Source organism: Lottia gigantea (assembly GCF_000327385.1).
Source record: "Lottia gigantea unplaced genomic scaffold LOTGIsca_30, whole genome shotgun sequence".
Taxonomy (NCBI): Eukaryota; Metazoa; Mollusca; class Gastropoda; family Lottiidae; genus Lottia; species Lottia gigantea.
This window is the reverse complement of record NW_008708987.1, coordinates 1,848,062-1,862,252: the sequence shown is the minus strand read 5'-3', so window position 1 is coordinate 1,862,252 and position 14,191 is coordinate 1,848,062. Positions and strand designations below refer to the sequence as shown.

Here is a 14,191-nt window from a genome sequence, read left to right as displayed (position 1 = left end):
CTTAGTGTAAGCTTATTTCATTACAAATTAACATAAGGTATGCAGCTACTGTAAATTATTCAAATAATTTTTATGTGTCTATCAACAATATCAACTTCAAGATGTTGACAATAATAGAGACAGATTTGACATATTGAGTCCAAACTCTACCAACCAACCACAAGACTTAGTTTAGTTGGGAATTTGCATTTACAAAAGGATAGTACGCTAACAATGTCTAAGAATATCTATGCGCAGTTTAACTGTTTTGGGCTTGACACGTCCAGACTACTGCGAATCCATAACTTGATGGGTGACCTCAATAATGTAAACAATAACAAACTAAGCTCGACACAAAAATAGGCCAATCGAATTCACCATTGGCAATAAAATCGAAGTTTTCCCGACCTTTGATTCTTTTGTCAATATATTCTTTGAATAACACTTATTGTATTTATATATATCTACCTTTCTCTATTGTTATGTAAATATGATAAATTCAGGATCTAAAACTGAAGCAAATGTCCTCCATTTATTGCTCAATGTTTTTCCTGGTTTATTTTTATTTATGACGTCACAAATTTCGTCAATCATCGGAAATTTATTTTAAAACGAAAGAATAATTATAAAATTTGAATTGAGTTTTCCAAATTAGTATTTTAAGAAAAATACCCGCTGATTGGACATTTTGATTCCTTAAGCAACTTTATGTAAATTTAAAATGTCATTGAATTCTTTTTACTGTTTTTATTTTGTCTTCAGAAACCGTGGTTATCTCCCTTTGACAACTAAAACATGGAAACGGTGGGTCTTAGACTTGCCTCTATGTTTCATAGAGGGGTACACAGTTTTAATTATTTGATTAAAAAAATAAAAGTAAAGTTGTCGATTTTTCTTTTTTCGGATCAATGGATAATAAATCTAGATTTATTACTACATTTGCCAAAAGACATTGGGCTTTATGACAAAATAAATGCTTATAACTTAACTCTGAACAATATTTGTATAGTTAGTTTCTTACACGGAACACTTGAGTATCATAGATTATATTCAGTTTTGCGAGAAGTATAAAAAAGTTTTTTTTCGTTAGAAATTGAATTGGCTTTGGCCACCCTTTATAATTTTTTTTTCGAAATAGAAGTAATCTGCCCCGAAAAACCAAGAAAAGTCTGTGACAGTAGGATACTTATATAATTCGATAAGTTTCTACTCAGTCACAATTTAAAAAAGTCAATATTAAATTGCAAACTTGATGAAAAAATCGAATTTTACAAAATATGTTTAAATTTGACTTTATAGGACCGACATAATATCGTTTACAGATTGGCTCCCAAAGTACTATAGGTAAATGGAGGAAATCAATCAAATTTCTAAAGTGAATTAGATCTAAATGTTGCTTTCTATCCAAAACACTCTCTTCAAGTTTTAAATCCAAACGTATCAAAGATCCACTTTTGATTATCGCATATTTTAATTAAAGCTAAATTAATCAGATTGCTTGAGTCAAACGACTACCATTCGACTATCAATCAACCAATTACCATGATCAGAACGAGTTGGGAAGAATGAAGAAGAAGTAACTCACGCCACACCATCCAGGTCCGAGTTTCACTGCTATGACATTCGACCCGACCAGATCTAACGAATTATCAACAACCAAACCAACAACACAGAATCATCCAATTTGAAACAATCCAACTACCAACTACTACGACTACCAACAACTACCTAGTCTGTGATATCAGTTAGCTGGAAGTGGACGTTAACTTGTCATCTACCAATAACTACCTAGTCTGTGATATCAGTTAGCTGGAAGCAGACGTTAACTTGTCATATACCAACAACTACCTAGTCTGTGATATCAGTTAGCTGGAAGCGGGCGTTAACTTGTCATCTACCAACAACTACCTAGTCTGTGATATCAGTTAGCTGGGAGCGAACGTTCTTTGTCATCCACAAACCAACTAAGATTGTTTGAGTGTGGTCGTATGAAGTGATTATCCTAGCCTAGCTTATGTTGTTTGGAATGATGTCAAGGAGTCAGTAGTACTACTATTAATTACAGATACTGATAAATACTAATATTGTATTGTAGGTACTCGCGTATATCAATCAACCGATACCAATTATACTGACAAATTACAGACCACTTACTAATAATACCATATATAGTCATTGAGCGTTTTCAATTTTCATCATCATCATGAGGAGTTTTATCTCTATGGAAGCCGAGGGAGGCAAACATTTGTGTTGTAAAGGGGGAGGGGGGGGGGGATGGGAACCAGTCGGATAACAAAGGAAATGTGATGTGCGACGTAAATCATGTAATATTCAAATCAACTGCATTTTAAAGCTTTGCTGTTCAGTTGAACCTTGTCATTCTAATACTTGCTTGAAATTTAAAAATGTCACTTCCGGTTCGTTTACTGGAATAATGATCTTTGTAACAAACCATCACACCACCCAACAGTCATTACGACATGGTGTAGTCGTTTTTTCTCCCAATGTTAAAGAATCAATTAACAGACTTAACTTCGAGCCTGTTAAGAACCCTTGGCTTCAATACCAAAAAGGTTATTTTAATTATAAACTTTAAATGGAATGGACCCCTAGAGGCTGGGGGTCTGAGGACTTCCAGGGACCTCATAAAGACCAACGGATTTTAGACGGCCTGAGATGAATTTTGAGCGTTTAGAGGGCTTAATTCTCACTTAAAAATGACTTTTGCAGGCCTGAGGTGCAGGGGGAGGAGGAGGGGAGGGGACATGACCCAATGGCCAACCCTCTAAATAAGTCACTGGTGGTGCAATTGGGGCTTTCAATTTCTGCCTGTATAGAGAACCTTAACATTTACAGTGCTCCATCTGAATTTTCTCTAACTTCACTCAATACAAGACGAATTATACTTCATATTTACAATGTAAAGTACTAGTGACATTACGAAAGATCTACGTTTGACCACGACATAATAAAAGTTTAATTTCGTTTGAATGCAATAAACCTTTTAAGCTTTTAGGATTATGTTAGATTTTTTCAACTGACTGAAAGAAACCTGGTCATATCGGAAGGTAATCTTTTAATGGACCTGTGATCTTATAGATTAAATAGAATATACCAGTATGTCATGAACAGTGATACAACCCGTACGTTCTCATCTCTTCGTTTGATAGCACTGAAATATACTGTAGCTATAATACTTTTCAGAGTAAAAACTCGGCGCCGAGTTCGTGTACAATTAAAGACCAGTTAAAAAGTTATACCAGTATGTCATGTAATATGAACTTTCTCATCTTTTCAATCGAAAATTGATCTAAACTATAGCTATTCTTACATTTTTCAGAATCTAAACTGGACACCGGGTTCGTCTACAGTTATAAACATGATATTTGATGTGAACTTTTCAGACAAAAATTCTGACCTCGGCTCCCCCACCTCGGCTTGCCTTGATAATTCTGTGGAGCCTACTCGACCCCACCCTTTACCTAGTGATTCCTACAAACGCAATGGTACTTGTTAGTCATTGGTGACGAAAAGTTGAAAATTAAATGTTTCGTGCAAAACGAAAGAAATCTACTCAGAAGTAAGTTCCAATTTATTCAAATGACTTTTCAGAAGAGTGAAGAAAGCGTTTCACTTTAGGATACTTCATGTAAAAAACATTCTAAATTTGACCTCTTCTACAAAAATACATTTCGTTTTTTTCACTTCATAATAGGAATTTTGTTTTTTCAGATTATGTTCCCTTTATGTTTGAAACTTGATAAAAGAATCTAATTCCGTTTTAATTTTGTGCATTGATGAAACAATTGCTATAAAAGGAAAATACTTGGTTTTAGTGCGTGGTAAATTGGCATTTAGAGGTAACAGAAGAGCTCACTTCTAAAGGAAAATTGCTGAAGGATATTTTACTTTTTTATGTTACCAAATTACAACAGATCGCATTTTGATGACAGAACTGCGAGAACCTTTGAGATAAAAATTTTGACTACTTTATATGCTAAAGTACTATCCTTTTAATCTAATGAAAATGAAATGAAATGGAGTTTTACGTCACGTATTAGCAGATTGCATTGAAAGAAAATTTTGCTGTATGTGAAGAATAAAATATAGTTCCTTGGTATAATTATATTAACTGAAAATGAGTTTTACGTCCTATTTTTTGAAGCTGGTGACAATTGGAAATGTCATACGGTGGGGCAATGAGAGATATTACCCGTGGGGGTAGAGCAGCTTTCAGGTTGCTCGAAGCCGTTACGGACAGTCTATAACCACTGTTCTCGAGCCTCATTCGCGACTCGGTCGTCACCGTTTACCGTCGGTACTACGGGTTGTCGTTCGGGTATAGAAGGGTCGAGTCTTTATTACAGTGCGGAATGTCAGCGGTTTTGAGTTTCTACGTTCAGTAACTATTCACTATCACAGTTAAACCTATATCAACATCCATTTATTTAACTGGATATGTTTTGATACAAAACAGGGAAATAGATCGCCTCTTTTAAAATAATTCTTGTTTAAATTCAGTCTAAATAACTGTTAAAATCATTCTTATTAAAAACTAGACGTGGTTAACACTGTTTTAAAACGGTTAGTTTCAACCAAGGCTTCTATAGATTACCATTGGTGCATGTTTAATGGTTAATCGAACGCTAAATGTTCAAATTACCTAGTCTGGGTTATTATATAGATTTAAATAGCAAAGGGAATTTCCTTTTTAACAAAGAAGTAAAATACCGTTTTAAAAACAGCCAATTTTAAAATTAAATTGTGTAGGTGTTCTTTACGGCGGTTCATTTAGGACATTTTTTATGTCATCATAGCTTTGGGTACAAGAAAAGTTAAAATTAAATGATATTTCAGATAGTGACGTCATAATCTGGTCAAGTTGTTTTGGTATTACTGGAACCACGATAACAATGTTACGACATCTACTGCGATCCGTAATTTTTATGATGTCGAGATAGTATTGAAATCTGTGGCGTTCCAGTATCTGTCAGACGACAGAGGGAAGACTTTGAGAAGCAGTTACAGGATAGTCGGATTGAGAGAGGGGAGATAGTGTGGGGTGGTGAACTGACACTTCTCTGAAAAATAAACCCAAACAATTTTAAATAAATCTAATTCTTTATTCGATTCTTGTGGAAATTGAATAAACTTTTTACAAGACAATCGTTTTCTAAAGGGTGAAAAAACAAAAATAACAAAATTGAATATTATAACGTGTAGTTGATAACAACTTTGGTGAAGAATACCGAACGTAAAGCCTGAAGCGGACGTGGTGCCTAATCTCTTATGTCGTAATAACCCGTAAACACAGAATAATACTTTGTTATGTTTCACATTGTTTATAAACCAGGCCCGTAGCCAGACTTATTGACTTGTTTGGGAGGGGTAAGTAATATATCTGGAGGGGCAAGTAATATATCCGGAGGGGCAAGTAATATATCTGGAGGGGTAAGTAATATATCTGGAGGGGCAAGTAATATATCCGGAGGCGCAAGTAATACATCCGGAAGGACAATTAACATATCCGGAGGGCAATGGTGTATGGTGTTTAATTGCAGCAATATAATTGGTGGGTTGTCAGGATTTTTTAAGGGGGGGGGGGGCGATCCTTTTTTTGCAGGGGGGGGGGGGTTACCCCAAGTAGCTAGGAGCCGTATATCTCAAGACAGAAATGTCTATCAACTGTTCTGCTGTAAGATGCCATGTAACTATGTATCTTCACTATACTCAATACTATTCCAAGCTATTCCTCATAGTTTCAAGAAGCCATAACAAGACGGTGACCATTATGGCATTATACAGTGTAACGAAGATTTCTAATTTTGATGTACTTGTCCACAGCCATGAAATATCAATACAGAAATTGAATCATATTGATACTCAGAGATTAACGCTGTGCGCATCTTCACAATGTCAAACAATTACAAACTGCGTCGGATACCTTGACTGCAATAACCACCTTTCTTGTATTACAAAGCCTTATTGTGTCAAGGTATTAGAATCGGTACGTGATAGCTTGATATTGTGAAGAAGCTCCTAAACGTATAACTATAGCAGAATTGACAAACAAACTGTTCACGTTTGCTTTAAGAAACCATAACAATGGCGGCTAACGTCAGGGAGTTGCTTTACTTTAACACTTCAAGAAGCCGCGAGTAGAGCGGTGTACCTGTTATATTACTTATCTTACAGATAGAAAACTCTACTTTTAACATGTATAAACAGAAAAGACAAACAAACGTTCACGTTTGCTTTAAGAAGCCATAAGAATGGCGGTTATCATCCGAGAGCAGATGGAAGGCTTCGAAGAATGTAATTATGATCTGGTAGCTAGCGGTAATTAAAACCATCTTTGATAGAACGAAACCTTCTAATAGACCCTAATAAACACACAATTAGAACCTTCAAGGGATATGGTTATCTAAACTATTAGCTTAATCATGATGAAGGGCGTGGTCAATGTTACAAAATATTCTTAAATTCGTCTCTTTCGTCGCTTTAAACTTTTCTAAAAAATGAAGGGATATAGGTCCTCTAATTACTTTTTTAATTGTGGTCAATGTTAGAAAATATTCTAATTTCGTCGCTTTAATCACAATTATATACTTTTTTAGAAATTAAAGTGATATAGCTATCGAATTGTCAATTCTATATAGTTCTACAATTGATATATTAAGCACGTACTGTATATATCATACGTTTCTATATCTATCTGATGTTTGAATTAATAAGTTAAATATAAACATTGTATCTATCTTAACCGAAAATTAACAGGAAGATATCCCTTAAAATGACAAACCTCTAACAATAATGGAGAATAATTGGTGATGCTGGGAATATGTTATTGTAATACAATGTAATAAAGACTTTAACATAGTATAATAACAATAACAACAGAATAACAATAGATAATGACATCCGACAGTGCTGTTTATCTCTGGTTCCAGTAAGCCTGATACTTTCTGACTCGTGACTCCCTAATATAGCTGACAGGATACTGTAACACCTTAATCTATGATAAGGTTGTACGCATCTGCAGTTTTCGACCAAGCTTCTAAAAAATAATGATTCACCGTCACCGCTGTTTGTAACCAATTGATGCCTTCCATCTATTTAATATCGTTCAAAAAACACAAAAACATCCAAATTGACCACTTTTCGTTGAATCCGTGAATTACTCGTTTGAATATAAGATTTGAAGATTGTCAACATGAAATGAAAGGGTTGTTTTTATTGCTAAGATTGGCAAAATATATAAATATGTAAACTTAAAGCGGTAAAGAAAAATCCATTAAACACATGTTGATTGTGAACGTACAGGGATGTCTAAGAATAAAGGTGTGCTATTGTCTACAACAGTTTTGTTAAATATTCAAATTTCATTAAAACAATTGTCGAAGATTTTTTTATCTCCCATTTTGGTGTGTTTTAGAAATTGTACATTCATGTTTTTAATGCTGCGGGTACACGAACTGTTTTTGGCGGCGATTCTTGTCGCCGACTAGAGTCTTGTCAAGAGTTTTACCAACCGGCTGCGGGAAAACGAGGGGCAACAAAAAACGGCGACAAAACTGTTCATGTGCCAATGAAATCACATCTTTAACTATCTTCCACAAAGTGATAATGGATTAATAAAACTTTTTTAAATTAAAAACCCTCGACAGCCGCAAATAAAAAAAAAAAAAAGAGCAGATTAATGCCGCTGTCCTGGCAAAATTTCCCTCATTGCACCCTGCATGGCGTTGCCCGTCTTCATTAGCCCACATGGTACAGACGTAAACTCCATTCATTCCATTTCATTTAGATTAAAAAGGTTTCGTTATTTAAATGATAATGTGGAACATGAACGATCTGTAATATATACACAACCAAGATGGCGACGGACAGGTCACGTGTTCACGTCATGATAACTCATCGTTAGTTTTTAAATTGGGATTTTTCATCCCTCGAGTCATTTGTGCTGAAATATAAATGTACACTTTTCTCCACGCCTCCGAAACCTCTTTATTATAATGGTCTCCCAAACACACACCCAGTCCGTAATGTAACGACGGCCATAATTTCTGAAAATAGAAAACAAAATCATTTTTAAATTCGTTTCAAATTGCGTAATCCTTCAAAATCAAAGACTTTAACCTGGATACCGTTTCATAAAAAATCATATGATCGATGTTGCCAGTAGCTATGGTATTTATTAATGTTATAGAGGTCCTAGGCTATCCCACACTTCAGATGACAAATTCTTATCATGGGCTTTTTGTGTGAAACGAGGCCGTGGAACTTTCAATGGATTTAAAACTTTAAATCGAGTATAAAAGCCGAAATTATTCTAAGGAGTGCCAAATTTTCTCACGAAGACTCACTAAAAATATTCATTTTCGAGTCAACATTTTTCCGACTGCTTGGCCTTACTGAAAATGCCATCGCATGCCATCATTTCATTCGGGATTGTTTATTACTATAAAATCACGATACAGTGTTCAATGCCGGTTTCCGCAGCTTGCACTTAATACAACCAAGGAGCCATTAATTTAACTGATCAAAGAAATGGTTTCCCACTCAGCAATGCAGATACATTATACATGCATTTGGCTCTATACCTCACCTCATAAAGGGCTACCGACAAATTTCAAAAGAGTTCGCATTCTTTCCGATTAAAAATTTCTCTTATTATGACGTTACAATCGAAATATATGCAACAATGACATAACGTCATAGACGCATTTCAAGTTTCTCTGCATATTTTGAAGTTTTCATTACTTTGAACAAGGTAAGAATGGGAATTTTATATTCAAAGCTTATTCTTTTCACTTTCTGAAGAGTTCCATTACCTTCTGTAGCAAAAGCCGCTCCTTTTATTAAAAATTTACTCTATATCTTGAGTGTTATGGATATTTCGCTTGCTTTTTGGTTTTTTTTTTCATTCACATGTTTCTGTTTTAAGTGATTATCATACGTATGAGTATCATTTTTGTTAGAAACAAAAGAATCATGATGAAATTTCACTTGTATTCATGGGCCTCCATATCGATCACGATGAATTCCTACCCGTGTAACATTTTAGATCGACCCACGTGTAGTCAAATTTCAACGTTCATGACAAGGATAAATGTTGCATCGACAGAAAAAATATAATAATGCCTGAAATACACAAAAACTCTTGCGAATTTCAGAGTATTTGCAAAAGATGAGGAAAATTAGTAGTTTGCATCAGAAACAGAAATTAAAACTTGACAACGCGATAATTATACAGCGTAATTCTATTGTTTGACGTCATAATCAAACTGAAATTTCAAATTTACAAACTAGCTGTCCTGATAACGGGAATTCTTTCCGAAACACGTGTTCTAACAGCTGATAGCACTTGACTTCATCCACTGATACCCACATCACTATCAGTATTCAAACCTAATACCCCTTATAATTATACATTAGCAGGTTTTGCATAAAAGTCCGTACAAGCAAGGCATTTCCGTTATTCAAAATCTAAAATTTGCCAATATATGGTAAAATCGAGAGTAAAAGTTGTGTAATAGTGGATTCCTCCAAGAAGAAGTACCATAAGGTGTTTCTCAAAGAGTACGCATGGTTGGCCTATGCTTCGCGACACCGGACATCAATGGAGAAACCTCTGTTATATTCTATTGCTACTTTCAGGATGTCTAAGAAATACATGTCTAGACCGGCGTATTGTTTTACTGGGTTACCAGACTATTCCACGCCACCGATGACAGTCGAGGAATACAAGGCCTGTGAAGCGAAATATTTTGATTTCTTGAAAACCGAGGAAAACAAGGATGAGCAACCAGTTGGTGCCTTTTCAAGATTTTTAAGATTCATTGGGATGTCGAAGAGCACAGCCCTTGATGGTAAGTAACCACAGTGGTGACTTCAAGGGAAGACAAGGGGGTCCTTCCACATTCAAAAAGTTCAATGAAAAAAATTGAAAGAAGGGTTTAAGCCCATTATGTTTACAATGGTTTTCCACGGAGTAGCATGTCCCCGGACAGCCTGGAATGGCTTCACGCCTTCAACGACAGCTTCATTTTCTTTTGGCATTGCATCGGGCATGTATCGGGCTCTAACATCAAAGAGTTTGTCTCCATAAATATATCTTCTTTATGTCCGAGACTCGAAGGATGTTATCTTGTCATCATTTTTTTGGCAGTGCATCGGACTTGTACCATTTGCCCTTTCTCAAATAGAAGGCTCATACGTTGTAGGTGATGGTGCTGATGTCCAACAGGCTGCAAATAAATCACAAGGTGGTGGAGGTTAGTATTTCTATTTGGTCTTTATAATATGATCAACTGTCATGAAACATAACATAAAGGATACAAACTAGTTTTTGAGCTGATAGACATTGTCTCCGCGTTCAAAAGAAACAAAACACGATCTAATCTTGGAACATGGAAAATCTGTCTCTCCCCGGGTCTCGAACGTGATATACTTATTGGATATCAGACTAGGAAACTTTGGTCAAATTTTAATTTAAAAAATCTCCTTCTTTTAGACAAAGAAGTAAATCTGCATCGAACTGAAAGTCGAGGAAGTGGAGATGAGGACGACCATAAAACTCTCACCGCCATGGCCGGGGCTGAAATCGACGTGAACTCTAACACCACTAGCTATAAATTGAAGGAAGATTCAAGTGACCAATCTAGAGATGTCCACGCCGTGTCCAGTCAGGATAGCGACAAAGAGTTTATTTCTTGTCGACTACAGCTGTTGGATGAATCGCCTGAAAACGGTAAGCTACCAAACGAGCTCAAGTTCATCTATGTGATGCTTCATTGACAATTGTGGCTGGGTGGGGCAGTCTTTCCTAGCATAGTTTGAGCATGCTCGCCCTTAAGAACGACTAGTAAACTTTGTGGTGGATTTGTTAACAAGGTAATCCATTCAGAGAGTACTAACGTAAAAGTTTATCATTTTCATGCTTAAGTCATTGTCAATCGATAATGTGTATTGTTCATGCTATTAATCAACGACAAAGGTGAAATTTAGAATAACTTTACTGATTAGATGCTCTGTCATAAAACCATATAATATCAATCTGAATCTCTGGTAAATGTCATTTGAAATCTGTTCTTTCCCATGGGATTCAGTTAAGTCATAATGTCTTGAATGAAGCAAAAATCTAAGTTGAAATCCAAACCCGGCAGAATCACGAGGTATGAGTAAGGACTACCGGATTCATGATAGTATCCCCGCCCTGGTCTTGTAGAAACAACACAGAGAGGAATTTAGGGCATCTTGCTCTCAGTATTAGCCGCACTCTACTATTTAAAGTTGCCGTCGGTGCCCCTTATTTATTTTAAGGAGAGATGGGGAAAATTTTGAGTTATGGACAAGGTATTATTTCAATTTGGCTGACTTTTTTCCAGTTTTTAACATCGATGAAGACACAGACAAACCCAAAAAGAGCTTGTGGAAATCCTTACGAAAATTCTTCAGAAGTCCTTTTAAGAGCTGCTTCAAAGCAGAAAAATAATTTGGGAATACTTATTGTTGATAGGGGTGCGAAAGGTGCTACATCTATTGTTTATTTCCATCCATGGAAGTTTTCTGTCGAACTAGTTTCTCCGACACGCAGAAGTGCCTTTAGTGCAATATGTGAATATTTGTATCCGGATGATTTATTTCTGAACTGTGATATTTCAATGTATATTTTGGGGAATTATATTTATATTTGAGAAAACATAATTCGTTATTTTTCCTGACTCAACCACGGCAAGTCCTCTTGTTTTCCCTATATACATGCAACGTTGTTTAATGCCCCATCTTGAACATTCGTTTGTTTTTGATTGATATTTTGAAAAGATGTTCCCCTAATTGGGATGCTCAAGAGCAACTGAAGTAGGGAAAAAGCAGCATTCCCTTGTCTATTACTCGCTTCCCCAGCACAGAGAGAGCACATACAACCATACACTACACCCCTACAGCCACCACGCCACGGCCCAAAATTAGCCAATATCTCGTCACGATGCCAAGCTAGTACAAATTGCGTCTAATACCAAACAGAGTAGTCGACAGAAAGACTATAAACAATATGACTGTGCGTGTAATCAGAGGCTATGATTGGCTGCATTAGCTAGCTTACAATCCAATCAAATTATTGCATTCCATGATACAAGAAAGTGGCTGTTGCAGTCAAAGAATAAGACTCAATTCGTAGTAGCTTGACATTAAGAAGATGTAGAAACGATTGAGGATCAGACATTCGATATGACCCACTCCGAACTATGGCAAGGTGGAAAAGTCGATCATTTTCCCCTCTTGTGGAGGCAACACACTAAACCATGTTGTTGCTGTTGTGTCGCCCCTGCCAACAATTAGCCTCAAATGTCGTGTACCCACCTTAACGTATTGCGGTTTGACGTTACGTCTAACATGCGTCTGTCCTATAGAAACCATTACACTATTTAAGAAGTCGGAATCTTCTAAACTCTCTACTGCTGCCCCCAGACCTTCCATAACAGTAACAGCATGTTTCTGGAGCATATCTCTGTCCATTTGCCATTCAAGCTGGTTTGATTCATTCATTTGAACTATTTTGGGAAACAGTGCCTTCATGTCAGGTTCCGTTTCGAAAAACCTGAAATATAATAAAAGTAAGATATCAAACCAATAGCTCAAAACAACATCAAAACTTTCAAGACAAAATACTTACAATGTTTCGTTTAATCATCAAAGTAACAAGTATATATATCGGGTGTCGTGAAAAAAGATAGTATCTCAGCTGTTGGTACTGGAGATCAGTTTACCAATAGTTGAGATATTACTCTTTATATCTTTATATATAAACCAAAAGGGTTCTGATACCTCTCGTGACCCTTGACACAATATCGAAAAGGGGATTGTGCCAACTATCATTGCTTACGATAATTAAACCGAGTATTAAAGATCCTAACCGCAAAACGAAACCCTAAATTCAAAACAACATGTTGGAGAACCATTTTAGCAGCTAATGAACTTTTCATATGAGGAACTATATCAATCATAATAACCCTACCCCCACAGTGTATTGAACATTCTATTCAGCTTTACAATTACCTGTAAAAGCAGGTTCTAGTTATAGTCCAATAATCAACGCAGAATCGTTTATTTTGATAACGAGAACGACTGGTATAGTAAACTGCCATATTAAGACAGTGTAAGGCTGAGAATCGTGTGAAATTAAAAGTGTGTTAATAATAAACCGTGAACCAATGGAAACCATAATTATAGCATTATATAGAGCTAGTATATCTATAACAAACATAATGATAACTTTACATACTGATGATACGTTTGTATAGGGGCTTGACACCCGAGTATTGATATATTATGACGGCAAGATGGTATCCTACAATCTAACCCAATTTTTCATCCAATCAACATTGGCCAATTTTTCTATCAAGTGATTGACTTAATTGTTAAGAAATTTCACAATCATGTGACATTTTGACTGACAGCTACCCCTAGATTCTTTTCAAATTAATACAATTTTTAAATAGTTTTGTAGAAAGAGTAATACATACATCTTAAATAAATCTGTACACGCAAGACAATTTCGAAAATCAAAATCTCGTCCAAAGAATGGCAAAATCGAGAGTAAAAGGTGGACTCCTTAAAAGAGAAGTACCAAAGAATCTCAAAGATTCAAATTAAGCATTACAACGAGATTGATAAAAACAGAACAATGAAGGAAAAGCGAATTCATCTGGATCTGCCGATGATAATAATAAATTGTAAACCTCAAGTGTCTCAACAGATAACACCTTGCAATCACAACTTTCTGAATTTTAAATTTGGAAACATTTACGAAAAGCTGTCAATATGCACCTTTTACAAAACGACGATGATTTCTTTTCATGACACAATAATTACTTAAAAATCATGAATTCAAAGTAACAAAAAATGACGGCAAATCAAACTTTTCCCAAGAATTCAAATTAACAAAACATTGGACTATAATTAACATGTACAGGACTTGACGAAGAATTGAGTGAAAAATACCAATCAAAATGCGAGATTTAAAAAAAAAGATGTTTCTTTATGAAATGTGGTTTTATTCGAGTTAATTATAGGATTAGGGAATTTTGCAATTACTGTGTTTTTTTTCACGTAATGTAGTTTATTCTTTTTGATTTTAAGTTTTGGTAATTTTGAATAAGCTATTTCTTCGAGTAATCTAGTTTATTCTAGTTAATTATAAGATTGGAGA

General features: G+C 35.5%; 1 protein-coding gene across 1 annotated transcript; it reads right to left on the bottom strand.

The window, feature by feature from the left end:
* Positions 1-7,405: 7,405 nt before the first annotated feature.
* LOTGIDRAFT_232639 (hypothetical protein) lies at positions 7,406-13,127 on the bottom strand (the record flags this gene model as incomplete). The annotated part of the gene is made up of 3 exons (XM_009057542.1): positions 7,406-8,045; positions 12,343-12,580; positions 13,039-13,127. The coding sequence occupies 3 exons, from the start codon at positions 13,125-13,127 to the stop codon at positions 7,884-7,886; spliced, it is 489 nt and encodes a 162-aa protein (XP_009055790.1). The 3' UTR covers positions 7,406-7,883.
* Positions 13,128-14,191: the final 1,064 nt, after the last annotated feature.